A 19803-nucleotide genomic window follows, 5' to 3' on the forward strand; every position below is an offset into this window, starting at 1 on the left:
TCTTTCACACTCATGGTAGCAGGAGACGGACTCTACAACCCACACAAGTGGCTCAGGTAGTGCAGCTCATCCAGGATGGCACGTCAATGCGAGCTGTGGCAAGAAGGTTTGCTGTGTCTGTCAGCGTAGTGTCCAGAGGCTGGAGGCACTACCAGGAGACAGGCCAGTACACCAGGAGATGTGGAGGAGGCCGTAGGAGGGCAACAACCCAGCAGCAGGACCGCTACCTCCGCCTTTGTGCAAGGAGGAACAGGAGGAGCTGCCAGAGCCCTGCAAAATGACCTCCAGCAGGCCACAACTGTGGCTCCATGAGGATGGTATGAGGGCCTGACGTCCACAGATGGGGGTTGTGCTCACAGCCCAACACCGTGCAGGACGCTTGGCATTTGCCAGAGAACACCAGGATTGGCAAATTGGCCACTGGCGCCCTGTGATCTTCACAGATGAAAGCAGGTTCACACTGAGCACATGTGACAGACGTGACAGAGTCTGGAGACGCCGTGGAGAGCGATCTGCTGTCTGCAACATCCTTCAGCATGACCGGTTTGGCAGAGGGTCAGTAATGGTGTGGGGTGGCATTTCTTGGAGGGCCGCACAGCCCTCCATGTGCTCGCCAGAGGTAGCCTGACTGCCATTAGGTACCGAGATGAGATCCTCAGACCCCTTGTGAGACCATATGCTGGTGCGGTTGGCCCTGGGTTCCTCCTAATGCAGGACAATGCTAGACCTCATGTGGCTGGAGTGTGTCAGCAGTTCCTGCAAGATGAAGGTATTGAAGCTCTGGACCGGCCCGCCCGTTCCCCAGACCTGAATCCGATTGAGCACATCTGGGACATCATGTCTCGCTCCATCCACCAACGCCACGTTGCACCACAGACTGTCCAGGAGTAGGCGGATGCTTTAGTCCAGGTCTGGGAGGAGATCCCTCAGGAGACCATCCGCCACCTCATCAGGAGCTGCCCAGGCGTTGTAGGGAGGTCATACAGGCACGTGGAGGCCACACACAACACTGAGCCTCATTTTGACTTGTTTTAAGGACATCACATCAAAGTTGGATCAGCCTGTCATGTGTTTTTCCACTTTAATTTTGTGTGTGACTCCAAATCCAGGCCTCCACTGGTTAATACATTTGATTTCCATTGATGATTTTTGTGTGATTTTGTTGTCAGCACATTCAACTTTGTACAGAACAAAGAATTCAATGAGAATATTTCATTCATTCAGATCTAGGATGAGTTATTTGAGTCTTCCCTTTATTTTTTTGAGCAGTGTAATTAATAAGGTGGCTAAATATTGGCGTTGTAGATCTGGTTCATTACAGAAATCTGATATATGGCAAAATATGGGTTTCGAAATATGACATATCAACATATATGGATGTCCCTCATATCCGACCTGTGTTTGTCACATATGGTCTTATATGTGATTCGTGTGCCAATTGGCCATTTTTAAATATGGAGCATATATTTCAGCCGTATATTAACATCGGAATAAAACCTCATATCTTCAGAATGGTAACTTTACAGGAGAAAAAAAAATGTAAAGAACAGACATTTTCAAAATATGTCAAAAACTGAAAAACGTCACAAATGGAGACACAAGGTTTTGTTCCGTCAACAACGATATATTACGATATAGATGTTACCCCACCTATCAGATGTACATATATGATCCATATACTGTACATAAATATGTTCAATGCTTGATACACTTATGTAGTGTGTGTGTGTGTGTGTGTGTATGTATATATATATATAGATCTGTTGTCAGAAGAAAATATCTCCAAAATGGTGACTTTACAGGAGAAGGAAAAAACATACTTTACTTTTCATGTAAGTCAATGGAACCAGACATTTTCCCTAGTCAGTTTGAGCCATTTCTTTGGGTCCATTCTTTATGAAATTTACACACAATGTAAAGAGCAACAGGGATTTTCAAATAATGTCAAATACTGAAAATCGACAAAAATGGAGTTATGAGGTTTTCATTATATATTCTATATTACACACCTATCAGACCTACATGTATGATCATTATATTTGATACACGTATGTAGACTTTATATATATCACACACACACACACACACACACATATGGACATATGTTTACGCTCACTGTGTTCTGTCGTGGCTGGGGGCGGGGCTTGTCCGAATACGGGTGGGAAACAAAGACCGCGAGCGAGTAGCCTGACGTTTCCAATGGTTACAGCCTAACAGTGCGATTCCCACCGCGTTCCGAGTTCAGAGTTATTCGCTTAACATGGGCGATATCGACGAAAGCGGTTATGAATTATCTCGAGTTCAGGCGGAACTCGACCACGAGAAAGAAGTCAAGTAAGTATGACCATCGTCTGATCAACTTTGTGTGGATGATTCTGGTTTATTCTTCTAACGCGCCGCTTTTCCCCGCTGCTCTTCGTCTGAAATGGGCCGCATCCCTTAAAGAGAGATGCTGGAGGATTCTGTCTCGGACCTGAGAAGCACTTTGGCCGATTTGGAGCAGCGGCTGCGCAGCGTGGAGGGAGAAGGTACCGCAGATTAAAACAGCAGCACAGTTCTCATTCCCCGTCGCTTGGACCTTAGAAAGCCCTGCATGTGTGTTGAATGGTTTAGGATGACCGAGGCTGAAGCTGGTTTGCTGGTCCAAGGTCAGTTCCAGTGTTTGTACCTACTGTAGGTATAACCTCCGCTCCTAGATGCCTGTTGTTCTCTATTTGAGGACATGTCGGAGAGGTCAAGATCCTATAATTGACCAAGCTACAAAGCAATGACCATCACTGTAAATAAATAACTGCTACATAAATTTTCCCTGAATAGACGATTAAATGAAATAAGTTTAATATAAAACCAGAGGAAAAGCGATCGCATCAGCAGGTTCTCTGAGCTTCACCGACCACACGGCCACACATAGACAGATAGATCCTTTATTGATCCCAAGCCAGTATCAGTCACACAGCCCAGGACAGTAATCGTAATTTAGGGTGTAAACAATGTAGCAGGAATAATAAATAAATAAATAAAAGGATCCCACCTATAGGCAGATATACGAATAGAAAAATACAACAATCTGTAATAAGATCTATAACCTGAGATGAAAGACGCAGCGCAATAATGACCGTACAAGGAGGTGCAGGTAACACCATATGATGACCAGTGGTGGACAGTAACTAAGTAAATGTAATTCGTTACTGTACTTAAGTAGTTTTTTCCATTCTGGGCGTCTTTTTCCTTTCACTCCACTACATTTCAGAGTCTAATATCCGACTTTTTCCTCCTACATTTTGAGAAATCTGTCGTTCCTTTTGGTTTCTGTGTGTATAAAAACGTAACATGTCAAAACGAAAGAAGCGCAAAGCCAGAGCACCAATCAGGGCCCAGCGGTCACTTTGTTTAGAGCTGGTTTTGACCTGTTGGTCAGACCGACCCAGTGCAGCACGCGGTTCAACGTCAGCGCAGCAGCGTAAAACTTTGGAGAGTCTGTTCAACATAAATGATGAACTAACCTAACTTTGTGTAAATAGAGCTCAATATAGAAATATGTCCACATATGCAGTCGAGACTGACGCGGCTTTTTTCTGAATTTCTACAAACACCATTTCATTTTATAGTAAATGAGTTTGGGCTGGTTTATGTTTATGAACAGACGCCTACAGATCAACATAGTAAAGGAGCTCATCTGTGATCCTGAGTTTAAAGCCAGTTTTTATTCAACTTAAACTTGGAACTAAGTTGTAAATAAATCTGAAACTGAAACTTTGCTTGTGTGTAAAAAGTGATTTCAGAGCCACTCGGTTCTCCCTGATGGAAACTGTTTACCTTCAGTGTTTTGTGCTTCTGATCATTTTAATAGACGTCAGCGTCACTAATTAATGACGTTCTATTAAAAGACTGGTTTACCAAGAGAGACGCTGGAGGACTTTCACCTGAAATGAGTTCATGAAGCCAGTCTGGTTATAAAAATGATAACAGGACATCAGAGCCAGAATTCCTCTTTTAGTACTTTTACTTTATACTTAAGTACATTTGAAGGGAAATACTTTAGTACTTTTACTCAAGTGGAGGTCTAAAGGGAGGAACTTCTACTTTTACTGGAGGAATATTTTACCTTGGGGGGTCTCGACTTTAACTCAAAAACATGGTTTGTGTACTTCGTCCATCTCTGATGATGACCATATTGAATGAATAAATATGTGCACATATTGGTACCAAATAAAGTGTCCAGATGTGCAAGATGCACAATAAGGTATACAGAAAGTGCAATATGTGCAGCCACGCTGTCCAGATGTGCAGATGGATAAGGAAACACAAGATTAAGCGTGAGATGTAAGACCTACATATATATCTACACATAAACGTCACACAGACATGAGTGTGGATCACTGCATTCCCTCCGTTATATAATCATATCTCACTTTCTGAGTGTCATATTCCTGAAATAGTGGAATTTCGGACCGTATCTTTCTTAAACTGCCGCTCTGTAATGGCACCGAATGCAGTCCAGCTGCGATGTTGACTGCCCTAAGATGGTGGCGCCATTGTCGTGCATTGCTGGACCCAGCGCGGTGTCTAGGTGTGTATATCTATGGTGTGTATATAGTGTCCGAACTGGAGGTTGGGTAGAGTGAGCTGGCTGTAGATCAGTGTGTAAGGCCTTGTTTCTGCACTCCTCAGGGAATGAATGGAGAACCAGATATGAGACCCAGCTGGAGCTGAACGGGCAGCTGGAGAGGCAAATTGGGGCTGTGCAGGCGAGACTTGAAGGCCTTTGTGGAAATCCCACAGGTACACAGCATTGTGAAATATCTGTTAGTTATCAGGTGCTGACTGTTCACACATGGCTTGGGTTGTGTTTGTAGATTCTTTTATTGAATGTAACTATACAGCTACACCAGTGTGAGTACAGTACGAGCATATTGTTTGTTGGTATCAAAATTGTTTTAGAATAATTACCTCCAATCCAAAAGCAGCAGGAGCACCTGAGTGTTGCATCAGTCTGTCTTCATGACGTCAGTATGTTACCTTTAAGCTTGATGTATTTCTTTTCAGATCGACTGGCTTCCGTTCGGTCATATGATGAAATGACTGTGGTGAGTGAGAAAAAAAAAACTGCACAGTCCCATTTAAGGCTGCTAAATTAGACTCCCAGAGCCTGGCCTCTTCCTATTTCCCCCGTTATATCAAAAACAGGCCTGCTAACCAGCAGAGGGCGCCAGCAAGCGAGCCCACTGAGGGAATTATTGATAAAACATGTCCTTGAGTCATCATTAATAAAAGGTTTGCAGCAATCGTTAATTTAGAAATTACTAAAACAAAGAATAAAGTCATTTTTAACTAAGGCCGGCAGGCTTAGGTAGGAAAAGTTAGGCTTAACGCTTTCAGGCAAGAGGGTGTCCACACCAGGCACTGTTGCAGTGTTAGAAAGCCTTGAGAGATAATCCGACACCTGCATATAAGAAATACTGCCTGTTCGGTAAAAACAAGCTAGCTTTTAATGACAAAATAGATAAGCAGTGAGCAGGAACTGGTCTTAAATAATTAGGGAGGTACCTAGCTCAAGGTCAAGAAGGCCCAAATATGGAGAGTCGTAAAAATGGTCTTTATCTGACGAAGCACATAGGTGTCAAAAAGTACATTTAATATAGAGAAATATAATGACGGCCAACGGGAACCGCAGGATGTTCAGAGAGGAGGAGTGAAGAAATTACCCCAGGGAGGGGGATGAGCATAAAAACTGATGTACTGTGTTGAACCTCCACATTTTGGTGCAACCTAACACCACGTCCGAAATCAGGGTGGAGGCTGGACTGCTCTGGGTCACGACACCTCAATGAATGGGAGTGAATGGAGCTCGACGGCTAAAAACGGCAAGTTAAAATAGTTTCTAATCGCTGAACCAGAACTTTCCTTTTATTTTAGAAAGTAGGACGATGTGTTTAGCTAAAAAAGCAAAAACCTACCTGTGTGTTTCCTTTTTCTACAGTAAACAGGTTTTGGGCAGCAGAAGGCGGGCATCACTACAACTCAGTGCTGATTGGTTGGTGAGCGGAGCAGCTCATTGGCTGTTCGCGCTCACTGACGTTCGTGAGACGCCGTTTAAAACTCCTATGACTCGAGTTTAAAAGCTCTTTTAATGCTGTTCAGGGAATGAATTTATTCTTTTACGTTAAAAATGTTTCAGCATTTGTAAATTGATTTTACTCAAATGCTCCATATCAGCCCATTCATTTTGGACTGGCTCGGGAGCGCCCTCTAGTGTTTGCAAAACATTACAGAGTAGTAATTCTCCTCTCTACAGGTTCTCTGGGGCTACTGCCCTTATACCCGTATTGCATCCCTGTGAAAGGCCTTCGTTCTCATATTGTGCATTTGCATAGCACAGCCTCTGGGGCGCATCATCCTTGTCCACTGCTCTGCTGTGGACGTCCCCTTTAAAACTGTTCAAGCCTGCACTTGCCATGAGCAGATTAAAGTCATCCTGCTGAAAAAATGTTTAATCAGTGAGCAGCAATCAGCTGATGAGGGGAGGGCGAGGGGGAGCAGGAGGGGGCTCACAGCCTAATTCCTAATGACGGGCTGAGTGAGGGCCCAAGAGGACAGAATGATAAATAGATTGGTCTAAAGTGTGACCATGTCCAGGGTTACTCGAGCCACTGAGCAGGAGGAGATGAGCAGAAAAGCAGGATTAGAGTCACAGATTGCTGAGCACGGGTTCACTGTCCATTGTATCCCGTCATGCGCAGTAAGAGTAGATGTGAATGCCCACTTGATTTTGTTTTGCATGACTGCAAGTCCTTAAGGACGTAAGAGTGTGGGTTTAATGGGTTTAATGTGCGTGTCATTCGAATCAGTTGTCCAGGCTTAGATTAACTAATGCTGTGTCCCGATTGCACTTTCAGAAACTTTCACCGGTGTGGTTCCCTCAAGGGTACGTCTTCAGTACCTTTATTTAGAGAATATAATAGCACTATAATCCACTTAAATGATCTGTTCTAAGCTGTACTGACTCCACACACTCCACAAAAGCCTCACCTCCAGGCTTTTATTCTACTGCTCTGTTTTAAAACATTTGGTTATGAAAAGGAACAAATACCAACTTTTCACCTGGAAGAACTGATTTAAGGGACACAGTTAGTCCTTAACGCTATTGCTGTATTTATGAAAGTACATTTACTTTGTGCCTTAAGGAATGGAAAATATACCTGTGCAGAACCTTTATTATTGACCGTGTGTATTACCAACTCTATACTGTATAATACTAGTATATCGCTGTTGTTGGAAGAAAACCTCATATCTCTAAAATGGTAACTTTACAGGAGAAGGAAAAAACCTACTTTACTTTGAATGTAAGTCAATGGAACCAGACGTCTCTCCAAGTCATTTTGAGTCTTTTCTTTTAGTCCATTCATCATGAAGTTTACACACAATGTAAAGGGCAACAGGTATTTTCAAATTATGCCAAAAACTGAAAAACGTCAAAAACGAAGATGTGAGGTTTTCACTGTATGTATATACGATGTAGTGATATGATGTTTCTCCATTAAAATTGAAAGACACAGAAGAAGAAGCAGAAGACGTCATGGTGAAATTCGGTGTCCATGTGCTGCGAGTCACTCTGAAAAGCCAAAGATAATCATTTAAAAGTCAGAAGTGTTGGGTTATGAATACCCTGCCTGCTCATTTTAATACCCAGTTACTGATTATTGGCTGAATTTAATACGTTGGAAGTGAAGCATGAAATGTGAACTGTGCTAAAGTTGTGGGACCATTTTATATTTTATTTTCTAATGAAAATAATTTCCAACAAATAAATAGAACCTTTGCACTAAACGTTTGTGGAATAAATGCCATATTTAAATGTGTTTCCATGCAAAGGGTATTTTAACTTATTTTCACTTGGAAAAACAACAAAATATGTCATTTGACCAGGGACGTTCAAACTTTAGCCTGCAGCTGTATGTTTTCCATTGTAGAAATTGGGACTACATTTACTCGGATTAGCATTAGAAAATACAACATTCAGTGTTACCTATGATAATGTAACGTAAACATAACGTAACGTAAACGTTCTGCTCTTCCAGAGTGCAATACATCATCAAATATCGATTGAAATATCCGTTAAATCTAAATGTTTGATTGATGCCTATCATATATCTCCTGATTCCAGTGATGATTTTGATATGATTATCCATCGTTGCCTACAGTTGGGACAAAAATCTTGTTCATGTTGTGAGCACATTTTGTTCATTGATTTTCTCAGGATGCTTTAACACACAGACTCCAACTTCTGAGCACAGAGAAGACCAGCCTACGGAGCCAACTGCTCGAATGCCGCCTGAGGATTGAGCAGGAGGGAAAGGTGTTTTCTTGCGTTCTTGTTTTATTACATCTTTGTCATTTGTAGCTGATGCAATTTGTAAAGAAACATATCACTGCTTTCGGAAGAAAACCTCATATCTCCGAAATGGTAACTTTACAGGAGAAGGAAAAAACCTACTTTACTTTTAATGGAAGTCAATGGAACCAGAATTTTCCCCAAGTCGTTTTGGGCCGTTTCTTTTAGTCCATTCATTATGAAATTTACACAAAACGTAAAGAACAACAGGGATTTTCAGATAATGGCAAAAACTGAAAAATGATGAAAATGGAGATACAAGGTTTTTTCCCCCAACAGCAGGGATACACTTAATCCTTATTCTAATCCTAAAACCCTTACCCTAGCACCCAAACCAAGATCCTAAGCCTGATCTTGAGAAATCAATGCTTAAAACAAATACTCAGTTTGAACAAGGAACCACCTGTGTGTGGACGCGAGTTTTAAGCTTATTATCTTACTATGTCTGTAGCACGAGGCATTTTATTTTCATTGAGGCGGTGGATTGAATGAGGTGACTGGGACTGCTCGCTTTCCCCTGAGACACGATGGCAATTATCTTACACTGATCCTGCCCATTTTAACTGGAGAGAAAAGTAGGATTAAATGTAAAAACCCAGCCTGGCTCAGTGTACCATGCAGGATGGTTTGCGTAGATCTCTGTGATGTGCAGTGGCTGTTCTTATTTCCATTTCCATTTGTTAGGCGTACCAGAAGGCCTATGATGAGAGACGGGTTTATCTTTCAGAGATTGCAAAGGTGAGTTTAGTGGTTTGTGGTTTGTTATTAGGTTTGTGTGCGCTGTAGCCATACTGAAGCATAACATATACACTATATTGCCAAAAGTTTTCACTCCCCCATCCAAATCATTGAATTCAGGTGTTCCATTCACTTCCATGGCCACAGGTGTGTAAAGCCGAGCCCCTAGGCCTGCAGACTGCTTCTACAGACATTAGTGAAAGAATGGGTCGCTCTCAGGAGCTCAGAGAATTCCAGCGTGGTGCCGTGATCGGACGCCACCTGTGCAGCAAGTCCAGTCGTGAAATTTCCTCACTACTAAATATTCCACAGTCCACTGTCAGTGGGATTATAACAAAGAGGAAGCGATTGGGAACGACCGCAACTCAGCCACGAAGTGGTCGGCCAAGTAAAATGACAGAGCGGTCAGCGGATGCTGAGGGGCATAGTGCGCAGAGGTCACCGACTTTCTGCAGAGTCAATCACTACAGACCTTCAAACTTCATGTGGCCTTCAGATCAGCTCAAGAACAGCGTAGAGAGCTTCATGGAATGGGTTTCCATGGCCGAGCAGCTGCATCCAAGCCTCACATCACCAAGCGCAATGCAAAGCGTGGAATGCAGTGGTGTAAAGCGCCGCCACTGGACTCTAGAGCAGTGGAGACGAGTTCTCTGGAGTGACCAATCACGCTTCTCCATCTGGAAATCTGATGGACGAGTCTGGGTTTGGCGGTTGCCAGGAGACGGTACTTGTCTGACTGCATTGTGCCGAGTGTAAAGTTTGGTGGAGGGGTGATCATGGTGTGGGGCCCACGGAGACTGTGAGCCAGGCCTTCTCGTCCAACATCAGTGTCTGACCTCACAAAGGCGCTTCTGGAAAAACGGTCAAAAATTCCCATAAACACTCCTAACCCTTGTGGAAAGCCTTCCCAGAAGAGCTGAAGCTGTTATAGCTGCAAAGGGTGGGCTGACATCATATTAAACAGTATGGATGAAGAATGGGACGTCACTCAAGTTCATATGTGTGTGAAGCCAGATGACCGAATACTTCTGGCAGTATAGTGTACATCAGTGAGCCAAAGCATTAGTGGTGATGATCTCATAACAACGACACTTGCCTTGGTCTGGGATTTATTAGATAGTAAGCAAACAGTCGGTTTTTGTAGTCAATGTGTTGGATGTGGAGAAAATGGGCAGGTGTGAAGACCTGAATGACTTTAACAAGGGCCAAGTCATTATGGCCAGACGACTGAGTCAGAGCATCTCCAAAACGGCAAGGCTTCTGGGGTGTTCCTGGTCAGAGGTGGTGACTAACCACAGACAGTGTGTTGGACGTCTAGGGCTCATCTATGCACGAGGGCGACGAAGGCTGTCCTATCCCAGCAACGCTACTGTGGCACAAGTCACAGAAATGTGATTTAAAAGCAATAATTATTAAAGCAATAAGCCCTGAGAGGTTGTGGGTTACTGCGATTTTATTACAGGGTGTTCCCTTCCCTGTGTCCAATTATCTGGTGATCCAAACAAAAGCAGAATTTTGGAACATCTTGGAATATGATATAATATGGAATATAATATGTTATTGAGTAAAATAACAGCGATTCCACATGTTTGTATGCTGGTGCAGATGTACTGTAGATTCTTCTACCTCTTTGAAAATGAAGTGATGTTATTAATTGTACATCCTCAGGTGTCCTCTGCCTTTGATCTGACCAGAAAACAGCACCTGGCTCAGCCTCAGAAAGCTGCGCAGAGTCCAGAGAAGAGGTAATGCTCCAAACATGTGATCTGAAAGTAACTGAATGCTTTCCTAAAAAGAATGACACTCACTCTTCAGGCTGGAAACAAGACCCTAATAATAATTTTGACATATTTCATCATATAATCCATGCAATGTTGCTCAGGTGGACTGTCATCAGAGCATGTTTCTCTTAGATAGACAGAAATTTAACGTCAATCTTCATGTTTTGACAAAAAGAGTTCAGTAGATTTGATTCACATGGTTGAAGTGCTTTTCATGGTGAATTATAAAAAGATGAAAAATGAATATGAGGCAGTGTCTGATTTTATTACTGTAATTGATTAGATTTTTTCTGGAAACCTTCCTATGCATAAGTTCCATACTATAAGTGCTGGGCATTATTGATAAAAATATTATTAATGTATCAATATTATCATATTGTTTCCCAAACATATTATAGCATCATGGTGTCGGTGATATTTATCTTTAATAAAGTTATAAGTTAGTGTTAATTAAGCAATAGAACATGAGAGGGAGTGTGTTATCGAGAATAACGTGATGTTATTTCACAATAAAACACTTCCTCTCATGTTCTACTTTGACCTCGAGTGTTCTGCTGCTTTAATACAGCAGTTAAATAAATACAGTAAGAAATGAATAAACTGGCCGTGAACGCGGCGTTTAATATGTTTTAATATTCAGTTCCTTCCTCCTAATTAGAGCTCCTTAACGAGCAGCTTGTAGCTACGTCAGAGTAACGAGCTCCGCCCACTCGCCGCTCAGCCGGCAGTTCGTTCTCCAGCTCCTTACACTAAATTCCCAAACTGTCGTCACCACTGAGCAGCTTTTCAGTCGGCAGCTGTGACAGAAGAACAGCTGAACAACCTGGAATCAGCCAGAAATGAACCCAACACCATTCGCCAGACGTGTCTGATCTTCAGAGTCGGACCAAATCAGACTGAGCCGTAAAACTGAGCCAATATCAGGTTCAGCTCAGTTTGGTCAGTTTGTCCAGATCAGTATTAATGTTGTTTTGTTCCAGCCGGTCTGTGAAGCTTCTTACAGCCCGTTTAGTTTGGCGAATGGTGTTGGGTTCATTTCTGGCTGATTCCAGGTTGTTCAGCTGTTCTTCTGTCACAGCTGCCGACTGAAAAGCTGCACCGTGGTTACAACAGTTTGGGAATTTAGTGTCGTCTCGTCTTCAGAGTCGGACCAAATCGGCTGTCGGTCAGATGTGATCTTAACAGTGTCCGTTTTCTGTTTGTGGCCAAGTAAGAAGTAAAAACGTTCAAATGGCTCGAGCGTCTCCTACAGCTGTCAGAGTCGTTGCTAAGCAACGGCGTCTCAGTGGAGTGATGCAGTGTTTGTGAAAAACCTGTGATGTTCAGGTGAAATAACAGCACAGTTAGACGCCTCTCAACCAATCAGCTCGCGTGACCTGAGCTGGCTGTTGTTTAATGGTTAATGAACCCATTCTAATTCTCTATGCTGCAGTTACCTGTCCTGGCAACAAGGACACGACTGTTTATGAGCATTTTGTCATGTATATAATGCTCACTATCTATCATATATATTGCTAATAAATATCAGTGCTTAGTGCTGCCTTGAATATGTTTTTGATACTCAATGCAAACTGGTTGAGTGGGCTTATAGAGGGCACTGTTCATGCTCCGCAGCCCATGGTTTAGATACCCTATCATTTGAGCACTTGTGAAGAATTTTACAGTGCTGTGCAGAAGTGAGAGACCACCCTTTGTTACTTTTACAAGTTATTCATCTTTAGCATCGGGAAGCAAAAGCAGAAAATCTGCATTTAACTGAAAATCACACAGAAGCCTCAACAGCTAAATGTAAGATCCCATTTCAGTATTTAGTGTGTGCCTTTCTTTGTAGGAGTCTTGCTTTCTGTTTTTCAAAGAAATCCACAGAAATATTCAGTTCAGTCTCAGAAGTTTGCCTCACTTTCTGTTTCTCAAAATCCACGGAATTCCAAGCACATTTGATGACGTTGAGGTCTGGACTCTGGGGTCAGTCCATTGTTCTGAGAACACCAACAGCGTCTTTGCTTGAATTTGCACATTTCATTCTTCTTTGTCTAATTTCTTTTCTTAGTAGCAGCTTCTTGAACAGCTACACATCTTTTCAGACCCACAGCGCTGAGTGGTCTTCTCACAGTGGAAGGATGGACAGAAACACCGGAGGATGTTTTCAGATCTGAATCAAGAGTGGAGCTCGATTTTCTTCTGTTTCTCGAAGATGAAATCTTTAATGTTCCGTCTTTATGAGATGATGGTTTTGATGCTCTGCCAGATCTTGCATGGTTGTTACGTCCTCCGTTTTCTCTAAACTTAAAAATATGTTTATTTATACTCTCCCGTTTTTCACTTAGTTTTCCTTCCATATACAAGAGGATACTTATATTTTATCTCCTGAAAAATGTTTCCTTAAAAATGAATAACTTTCACTTTCACCGGAAGTTCAGGAAATGAACGGTGGTCTCTGACAGTGCTGTTTATGATTGGTGGTCTTGTAGGTTTAACACAGTTGATCCTAAACATTCTGTCCTGCTCCTGTTAGAGTTCAGGGGGCTGTGCAGCGTGACTGGGAAGGTAGAAGAGGTCCAGCAAGAACAGATGTCACGCAGAGCCGACTGCCGAGATTAAAGCGCTGATACAAGAGGCTGCCTGCCAAACAAACCCAAAAAACGATGACAGCACATTATACATCATGTTGAGAATCAAGATCAAGAAGACCAACGTTCCTCCAGCCACATGCAACTCCCAGTAAAGTCATGTTTTGTTGGCTTTATAGGTAAAAATAATGCGTCCTTTACAGAGAACAAACTTCAATGGGATGTTTTTCTGCTCATTTTAGTGCACGATTTCTCTGCGGTCTCTGTAGAGGATGTGTTAACATGTAACCTGTGTTTACAGAACCAAGCAATACAAGTGAACAAGATGGGCTACACAAAGTGCAGCTAAACAAACCAACTTACTGTACAATAAAGACGTAACAGTGCAAAACTGGGCTCAAAACCTCACAACAATTGTAACACAGTAAAATAGACATGCAGGACAAGACAGAATGAGCCACACGGTAAGATGTGTAAAAACATGAGTTGTGTAAATATTGCAGCTTTATATAAACTGCAAGAGCAGGATTAGCGTCATGCAGGTGAAGGGGAAACCAGTTGACAGCATAAATAGCAGCATAGTGCACTAATCAGTAGTCAGTAGTCATTGGGTGATGGATGTCAAGTCAAGCCAAGTCAAAGTTTATTTATATGGCGCTTTGTACAGCTGGTGATGTCACAAAGCAGCTTTGCAGAAAAATCCGGGTCCGAGCCCCCATGAGCGTCACCAAGGGCGACACTGGCAAGGAAAAACTCCCTAAGTGGGAGAGGAACCAAGACTCAAAAGGGGAACCCATCCTCGTGGGGTCGACACTGGATAGCTAACAGTGTTAGTATGAAATATTAGAATAGAAAACGGGGAAAAACAGGTGGAGCGATGGTTATGCAGCAGCAACAGGAGGGTCAGCTCATGAGGGTGAGGTTTGCACAGCGCTGTACAGTGAGAAGCTCCATGGTGGCCAGAACGGTTCAGAAGGCTGAATCGATCTGGAAGGCTGGTGAACAGTGGCACCCGACCAAGGCAGAAGAAGTAACAGCATCAGACGCACAGAGCACGAAGTTGTCCAACACACAGAGAGTCAGTTCTGTAAAAAGTGACTGATCACAGAGTAACAGAGCAGCAGAGACTCCGGCAGGTCTAGTTATTACAGCCTCACTAGAAGAGAGAAACCAGAAAGGTAACAGAGTCACGAGGCTCCCTGAGATGTCAGCGCCCCTCTGCTTCACCGTCAACAAACCTGAGTGAGTGAGTGAGTGAGGCAACAGGACGACGGCACCAGTTTACCATAATACCCAATGACCATGAGCCCCCAGATCTGCACTTTTTATCTAACAGGGAAAACTGATTACCAAAGGCTCCACTAAACAAGTTGGTTTTTAGCCTGGATTTAGATAAAGAGGTGGGTGTGAGATTTGAACAGTGTTTGTTAGTGGGGTTGTGAATGAAGGGGGATCTTCACCATCATGAGGATCACCACCATGTAATGTGAAGGTTAGTTTAAGGGTTCTTTTTATGTGAAGGGTCTTTAAAAAGAACCTCCTACTGAAAGATGTGGCCTACTTCTAAAAAGTGCTACACTGTTTCACTGACCACCAATTATGAGCCCATTTATCAGTGACATAGGTCCACCTGCATGATCTGCTTGACCATGTAAACTTCTATGCTTTCTTTGTATGCATTGCTTGCTAGGTCTGGGCGTTTGAGGGTGCAGTGTGGTATTTTTGTTGGTCCTAAAGTTGTGCTCTTCTGGACTGAGATCAGGATCTGTTGGAGCCACCGGTCCATGATGGTCCTGAGTGCTCTTGTCAACAGTGGGAGAACCAAGTTGTTTTCCATATTTTACCACTGCTTTGGGCTGCCTTGTGTGACACCACTGCTGTTTTCTGCTTTTACCTCAATGTTATGTTTGGTTCTGTATTTCTTGTTTATCTCTGTGAATCCGGAAGTCCTTCAGGATCTTATTTCCTAGATCTGGATGGACACTGCTTCGCATTCTTTGATCACACTTAAACAAAAAAACGTCCCTTTGAAAAAATCAAGTTTAATGAATAATTCTTGACTTGAGTTGACATGAATCTTGAATTTTGACCCCTTAAATTTTCCATCTTCATCTCCTGCATTAGCGCCTATCCTATTAGGAGTGTGATGGGACTGGTTTTACAGTCCACTACTTCCGCTCACTTGCCATTTTATTAGGATCACTTATATACCTGCTTAGTTGTGCAGTTATCCAATCATAGCAACAGCACAATGCAGGCACCAGTCAAGAATGGTGAGGGGTGGTGATGGGGAGTGACCTACATGACTTTGGCCGTGGTTGCATTGTTGTTGATGCCAGACGAGGAGATTTGAGTAGTTCAGAATCTCCTGAGATTTTCATTGGCAACAGTCACTGGTGTATACACGGAATTATGGGTCATTCACTTTTCTGTCTCTCCATAGGAGTCACTGGTGTTACTGAGCGTCATCGGTGTTCCACATAATAAAGGAAACACCAGAGACGTTTTTAATGATCAATGCATTTTACAGAACATCAAACCACACGCTGTCCATCAGGGAACGTCCACTAAAATATGGAATTTAATCCATTTGTGTTTCTATTTTTTCACAGTGACCTCAGAATAAAGTCAGTCACACCGGTGACGTCAGCTAGAAGCTTCATATGAGATCATGAGCTGAATGAGAAGATCTCTGAGAACTGAGAGACACAGTGGACTCACCACGAGCTTTTCTTCATAGATCCTCAGACAACAGGTCAAAGGAGGTCGAGTGACGTCATCGGTGTGACTTTTATTTCAGAATAAGAGATTTTTTGTTACCCAGCGACCGACTCCTGGGGACCACAAGTTTCATTATATATTTTATAATATTTAGGCATTTGATCTTTTTATGTCACCTAAATCATATATTTCATAATCTCGTGTAGGTTATTGCAGTTAAAATAGCAGAAAAATATGGGGTTTTTTTCTTCTTCAAAATATGGCCTCAGCCTTTACACATGACTGTGGGGACAAGCACGTCTGTGGTGCTTGGAATTCTAGGTAATTGATTTAAGAACCAATATTTATAAATTGATGGATTGGTGAAGAAGGCGTAATTGTTAAAATTGTTTTATTTGACAATGTAAAAGAAATTGTAACCCTAACATGTTTTTAAGTGTAACATATCTGTGAACGCTGGGGAAAATGTAAAATGACCCATATATGAGAAACAAAAACACCCACTGGGCAGATGTTCTGTGGGTGGACAGTCTTATTTATGAAAGAGGTTAAAGGAGACTGACCAGACTTGTTTGAGCTGGCTGCAAGACCGCATCTCTAAACGCGCAAGGTGGATGGGCTACAACAGCAAAGGACCTCATGGGTTTCACTCCTATCAGCCAGGAACCTGAGACTGAAGTGAGCACAGACTCACCGACGCTGGACAGCTGATGGGATAAACATCAATTGATCTGATGATTCTCCCTTTCAGGTAAGGCCAGAATTTGGCATAAACGACATGAATCCATGGAGTCAACCTGCCTTGAATCATCTGTTTAAGCTGGTAGTGGGGGTGTATTCATGTGCGGAAGGTTTTATTGGGCCTTCTTATACAAATCAAGCATTGTTTGAATGCCACAAATTACCATGTGCATCTCTTTATGGCCGTTTTTTAATGGCTACTTCCAGTATGCCAAAAGTATTCGCTCGTCTGGCTTCACACGCATATGAACTTGAGCGACGTTCCATTTCTTAATCCATAGGGTTTAATATGATGTCGGCTCACACTTTGCAGCTATAGCAGCTTCAGCTCTTCTGGGAAGGCTTCCCACAAGGGTTAGGAGTGTTTATGGGAATTTCTGACCGTTCTTCCAGAAGCACATTTGTGAGGTCAGACTCTGATGTTGGACGAGAAGGCCTGGCTCACAGTCTCCGCTCTAATTCATCCCAAAGGTGTTCTATGGGGTTGAGGTCAGGATTCTGTGCAGGCCAGTCAAGTTCCTCCACACCAAACTGGCTCATCCACGTCTTTATGGACCTGCGTGTGCACTGGTTAAAGTAAAGTAAAGCACTAATAAAGTAACTATTGTGTGCAGAGAATTAGTAAAATACAACCCCTGGCAAAAATGATGGAATCACCACTCTTGGAGGAAAATCTTTCAATTGTTTAATTTTGTAGAAAAAAGTTCCCAGACACATGCCACAAAACTTTTTTTTTTATTCCAACCTTCTGGCATTAGGAAAATAATAAATAAATAAATAAATATAATTGTTGTAGTCAGTCACAATAGTGTTTGTTGTTCAAGTAGAGGAAAAAACATATGGAATCACTGAATTCTGAGGAAAATATTACGGAATCGCTCTGTAATTTTTTCCATTCTAAAGCAAACACCTGCATCAGATTAAATCTGCTAGTTAGTCTTCAGTTAAAAAAGAGCGCTCACACCTTGGAGAGCTGTGGCACAAGGTGGATTGACATGAATCATGGCTACAACATGAGAGATGTCAGTAAAAACAAGGAAGAGAACTGAAAAAATTAAACTTCTTCAAGGAGGTAATTCATCACGGAATGTTGTAAAAGATGTTGGTTGTTCCCAGTCAGCTGTGTCTAAAATCTGGACCAAGTACAAACAAGATGGGAAGGTTGTAAAAGGGAAGCACACAGGTAGAGCAAGGAAAACGTCAATGAGTCAAGACAGAAGACTTCAAGCAAAACGTCCTGAAAACAGAAAATGCACAACAAAACGAAGGAGTAACAAGGGGGCGGAAACGGGAGTCAGTGGGATTTACATCCAGAAAAGCCAAACGAAAGCCGTCATTAACGCGTAAACAGAAAATAACGAGGTCACAGTGGGCTGAAGTGAAGCAGTCATGGACTGTGGATCACTGGATGAAAGTAATCTTCAGTGATGAACGGCGAGTCTGCGTTGGCCGAGGTGATGATGCTGGAGCTTCTGTTTGGTGCCGGTCCAATGAAATTTATAAACATGACTGCCTGAAGAAAACATGTCAATTTCCACAGTCATTGCTGATCTGGAGCTGCGTGTCAGGTAAAGGCACAGGGGAGATGACGGTCATTACATCTTCAATAAATTCCAAAGTCTAGACTGAAACTTTGGACACTTTTCTTCTTCCATCAACTGAAAAGGTGTTCGGTGATGCTGACTTCATTTTTCAAGATGATAATGCATCTTGCCGCAGGGCAAAGGACGTGAAAACTTATCAACGGCATGGCCTGGAAATATTCCAGATCTCAATCCAGCTGAAAATCTCTGGTGGGAATTGAAGAAAATGGTCAATGACAAGGCTCCAACCTGCAAAGCTGATCTGGCAACAGTAACAGACAGTTGGAGACGGAATGATGAAGAACACTGTTGGTCATTAGTTACGTTCGTGCCTCAGAGACGTCAAGCTGTTATAAAAGCCAGAGGTGGTGCAACAAATTACTAATGGTGCAATATTCCTCTCCATATTCCATAATATTCCTTCCAGATTCCAAAATATTTTCCTCTGAATTTAGTGATTCCATATTTTTTTTCCTCTACTTGATCTACAAAATAATTATGACGGACTACAGCAATTATATCTATTTCTTTTTTTATCGTTTTCTTAATGCTGGAAGTTTTGTGGCATGTCTCTGTGAACTTTTTTCTACAAAACCACACAATTGACAGATCTTCCTCCAAGAGTGGTGATTCCATCATTTTTGCCAGGGGTTGTAAGTGAAGATAACCCTTCATTAGTCCCACATTAGGGAAATTCTCAGCGCTGCAGAAGCAGAAGGACAGCAAGGCACTCAATAAGTAACAAGAAGAGAATTAACCAGCAAGTAATTGTTTACAGTTTTTGTTTGTTGTTTACAGTTTTTTACTTATTATTATTATTATTATTATATTATATAGACAATATATCACTGTCGGAGCAAAACCTTGTATCTCCAAAATAGTAACTTTCCAGGAGAAGGAAAAAAACCTACTTTACTTTTAATGTAAGTCAATGGAACCGGACGTCTTTCCAAGTAATTCTGGGCCGTTTCTTTTGGTCCACTGTTCATGAAATGTACGCACAGTATAAAGGACAAGAGGAATTTTCAAATTATGTCAGAAACTGAAACACAACCAAAATGGAGATACAAGGTTTTATCCCCACAGCAATGATATATAAAACTAAAGGTAAAAAAAATAAGATAAAACATATAAACTCCTTTACAAAACATGACAGTATAAAATGTTATAAATAAAAAATCCAAAATAGTTACACGACGTCTGGTTCCTATGACTATAATGGTGAACAGTTTGACTTGACAAATTTCTCTAGAGAGGCGCATTTCACCCCAATCCGC

General features: G+C 42.2%; 1 protein-coding gene across 4 annotated transcripts; it reads left to right on the top strand.

Moving 5' to 3' along the window:
• The first annotated feature begins 2208 nt into the window (after positions 1 to 2208).
• Positions 2209 to 16149, top strand: ccdc169 (coiled-coil domain containing 169). 4 transcript variants are annotated; one of them, XR_005131794.1, is made up of 9 exons: positions 2209 to 2334; positions 2446 to 2528; positions 4672 to 4782; positions 5047 to 5087; positions 8258 to 8356; positions 9077 to 9130; positions 10799 to 10875; positions 13427 to 13945; positions 16094 to 16149. XR_005131794.1 is itself a non-coding variant. In XM_017717138.2 (8 exons), exons 1-8 carry the CDS (start codon positions 2261 to 2263, stop codon positions 13518 to 13520), a joined length of 633 nt encoding a protein of 210 aa, XP_017572627.1. In that variant the 5' UTR covers positions 2209 to 2260; the 3' UTR covers positions 13521 to 14219. The 4 variants fall into 4 exon arrangements, 2 of the variants coding, with proteins under 2 accessions (XP_017572627.1, XP_017572628.2); XR_005131795.1 differs by lacking the exon at positions 16094 to 16149 and having other exon boundaries at positions 13427 to 13660; positions 13783 to 14219; XM_017717138.2 differs by lacking the exon at positions 16094 to 16149 and having other exon boundaries at positions 13427 to 14219.
• Positions 16150 to 19803: the final 3654 nt, after the last annotated feature.

The sequence above is a fragment of the Pygocentrus nattereri genome, chromosome 18 (assembly GCF_015220715.1).
Source record: "Pygocentrus nattereri isolate fPygNat1 chromosome 18, fPygNat1.pri, whole genome shotgun sequence".
NCBI classification, from domain to species: Eukaryota; Metazoa; Chordata; class Actinopteri; order Characiformes; family Serrasalmidae; genus Pygocentrus; species Pygocentrus nattereri.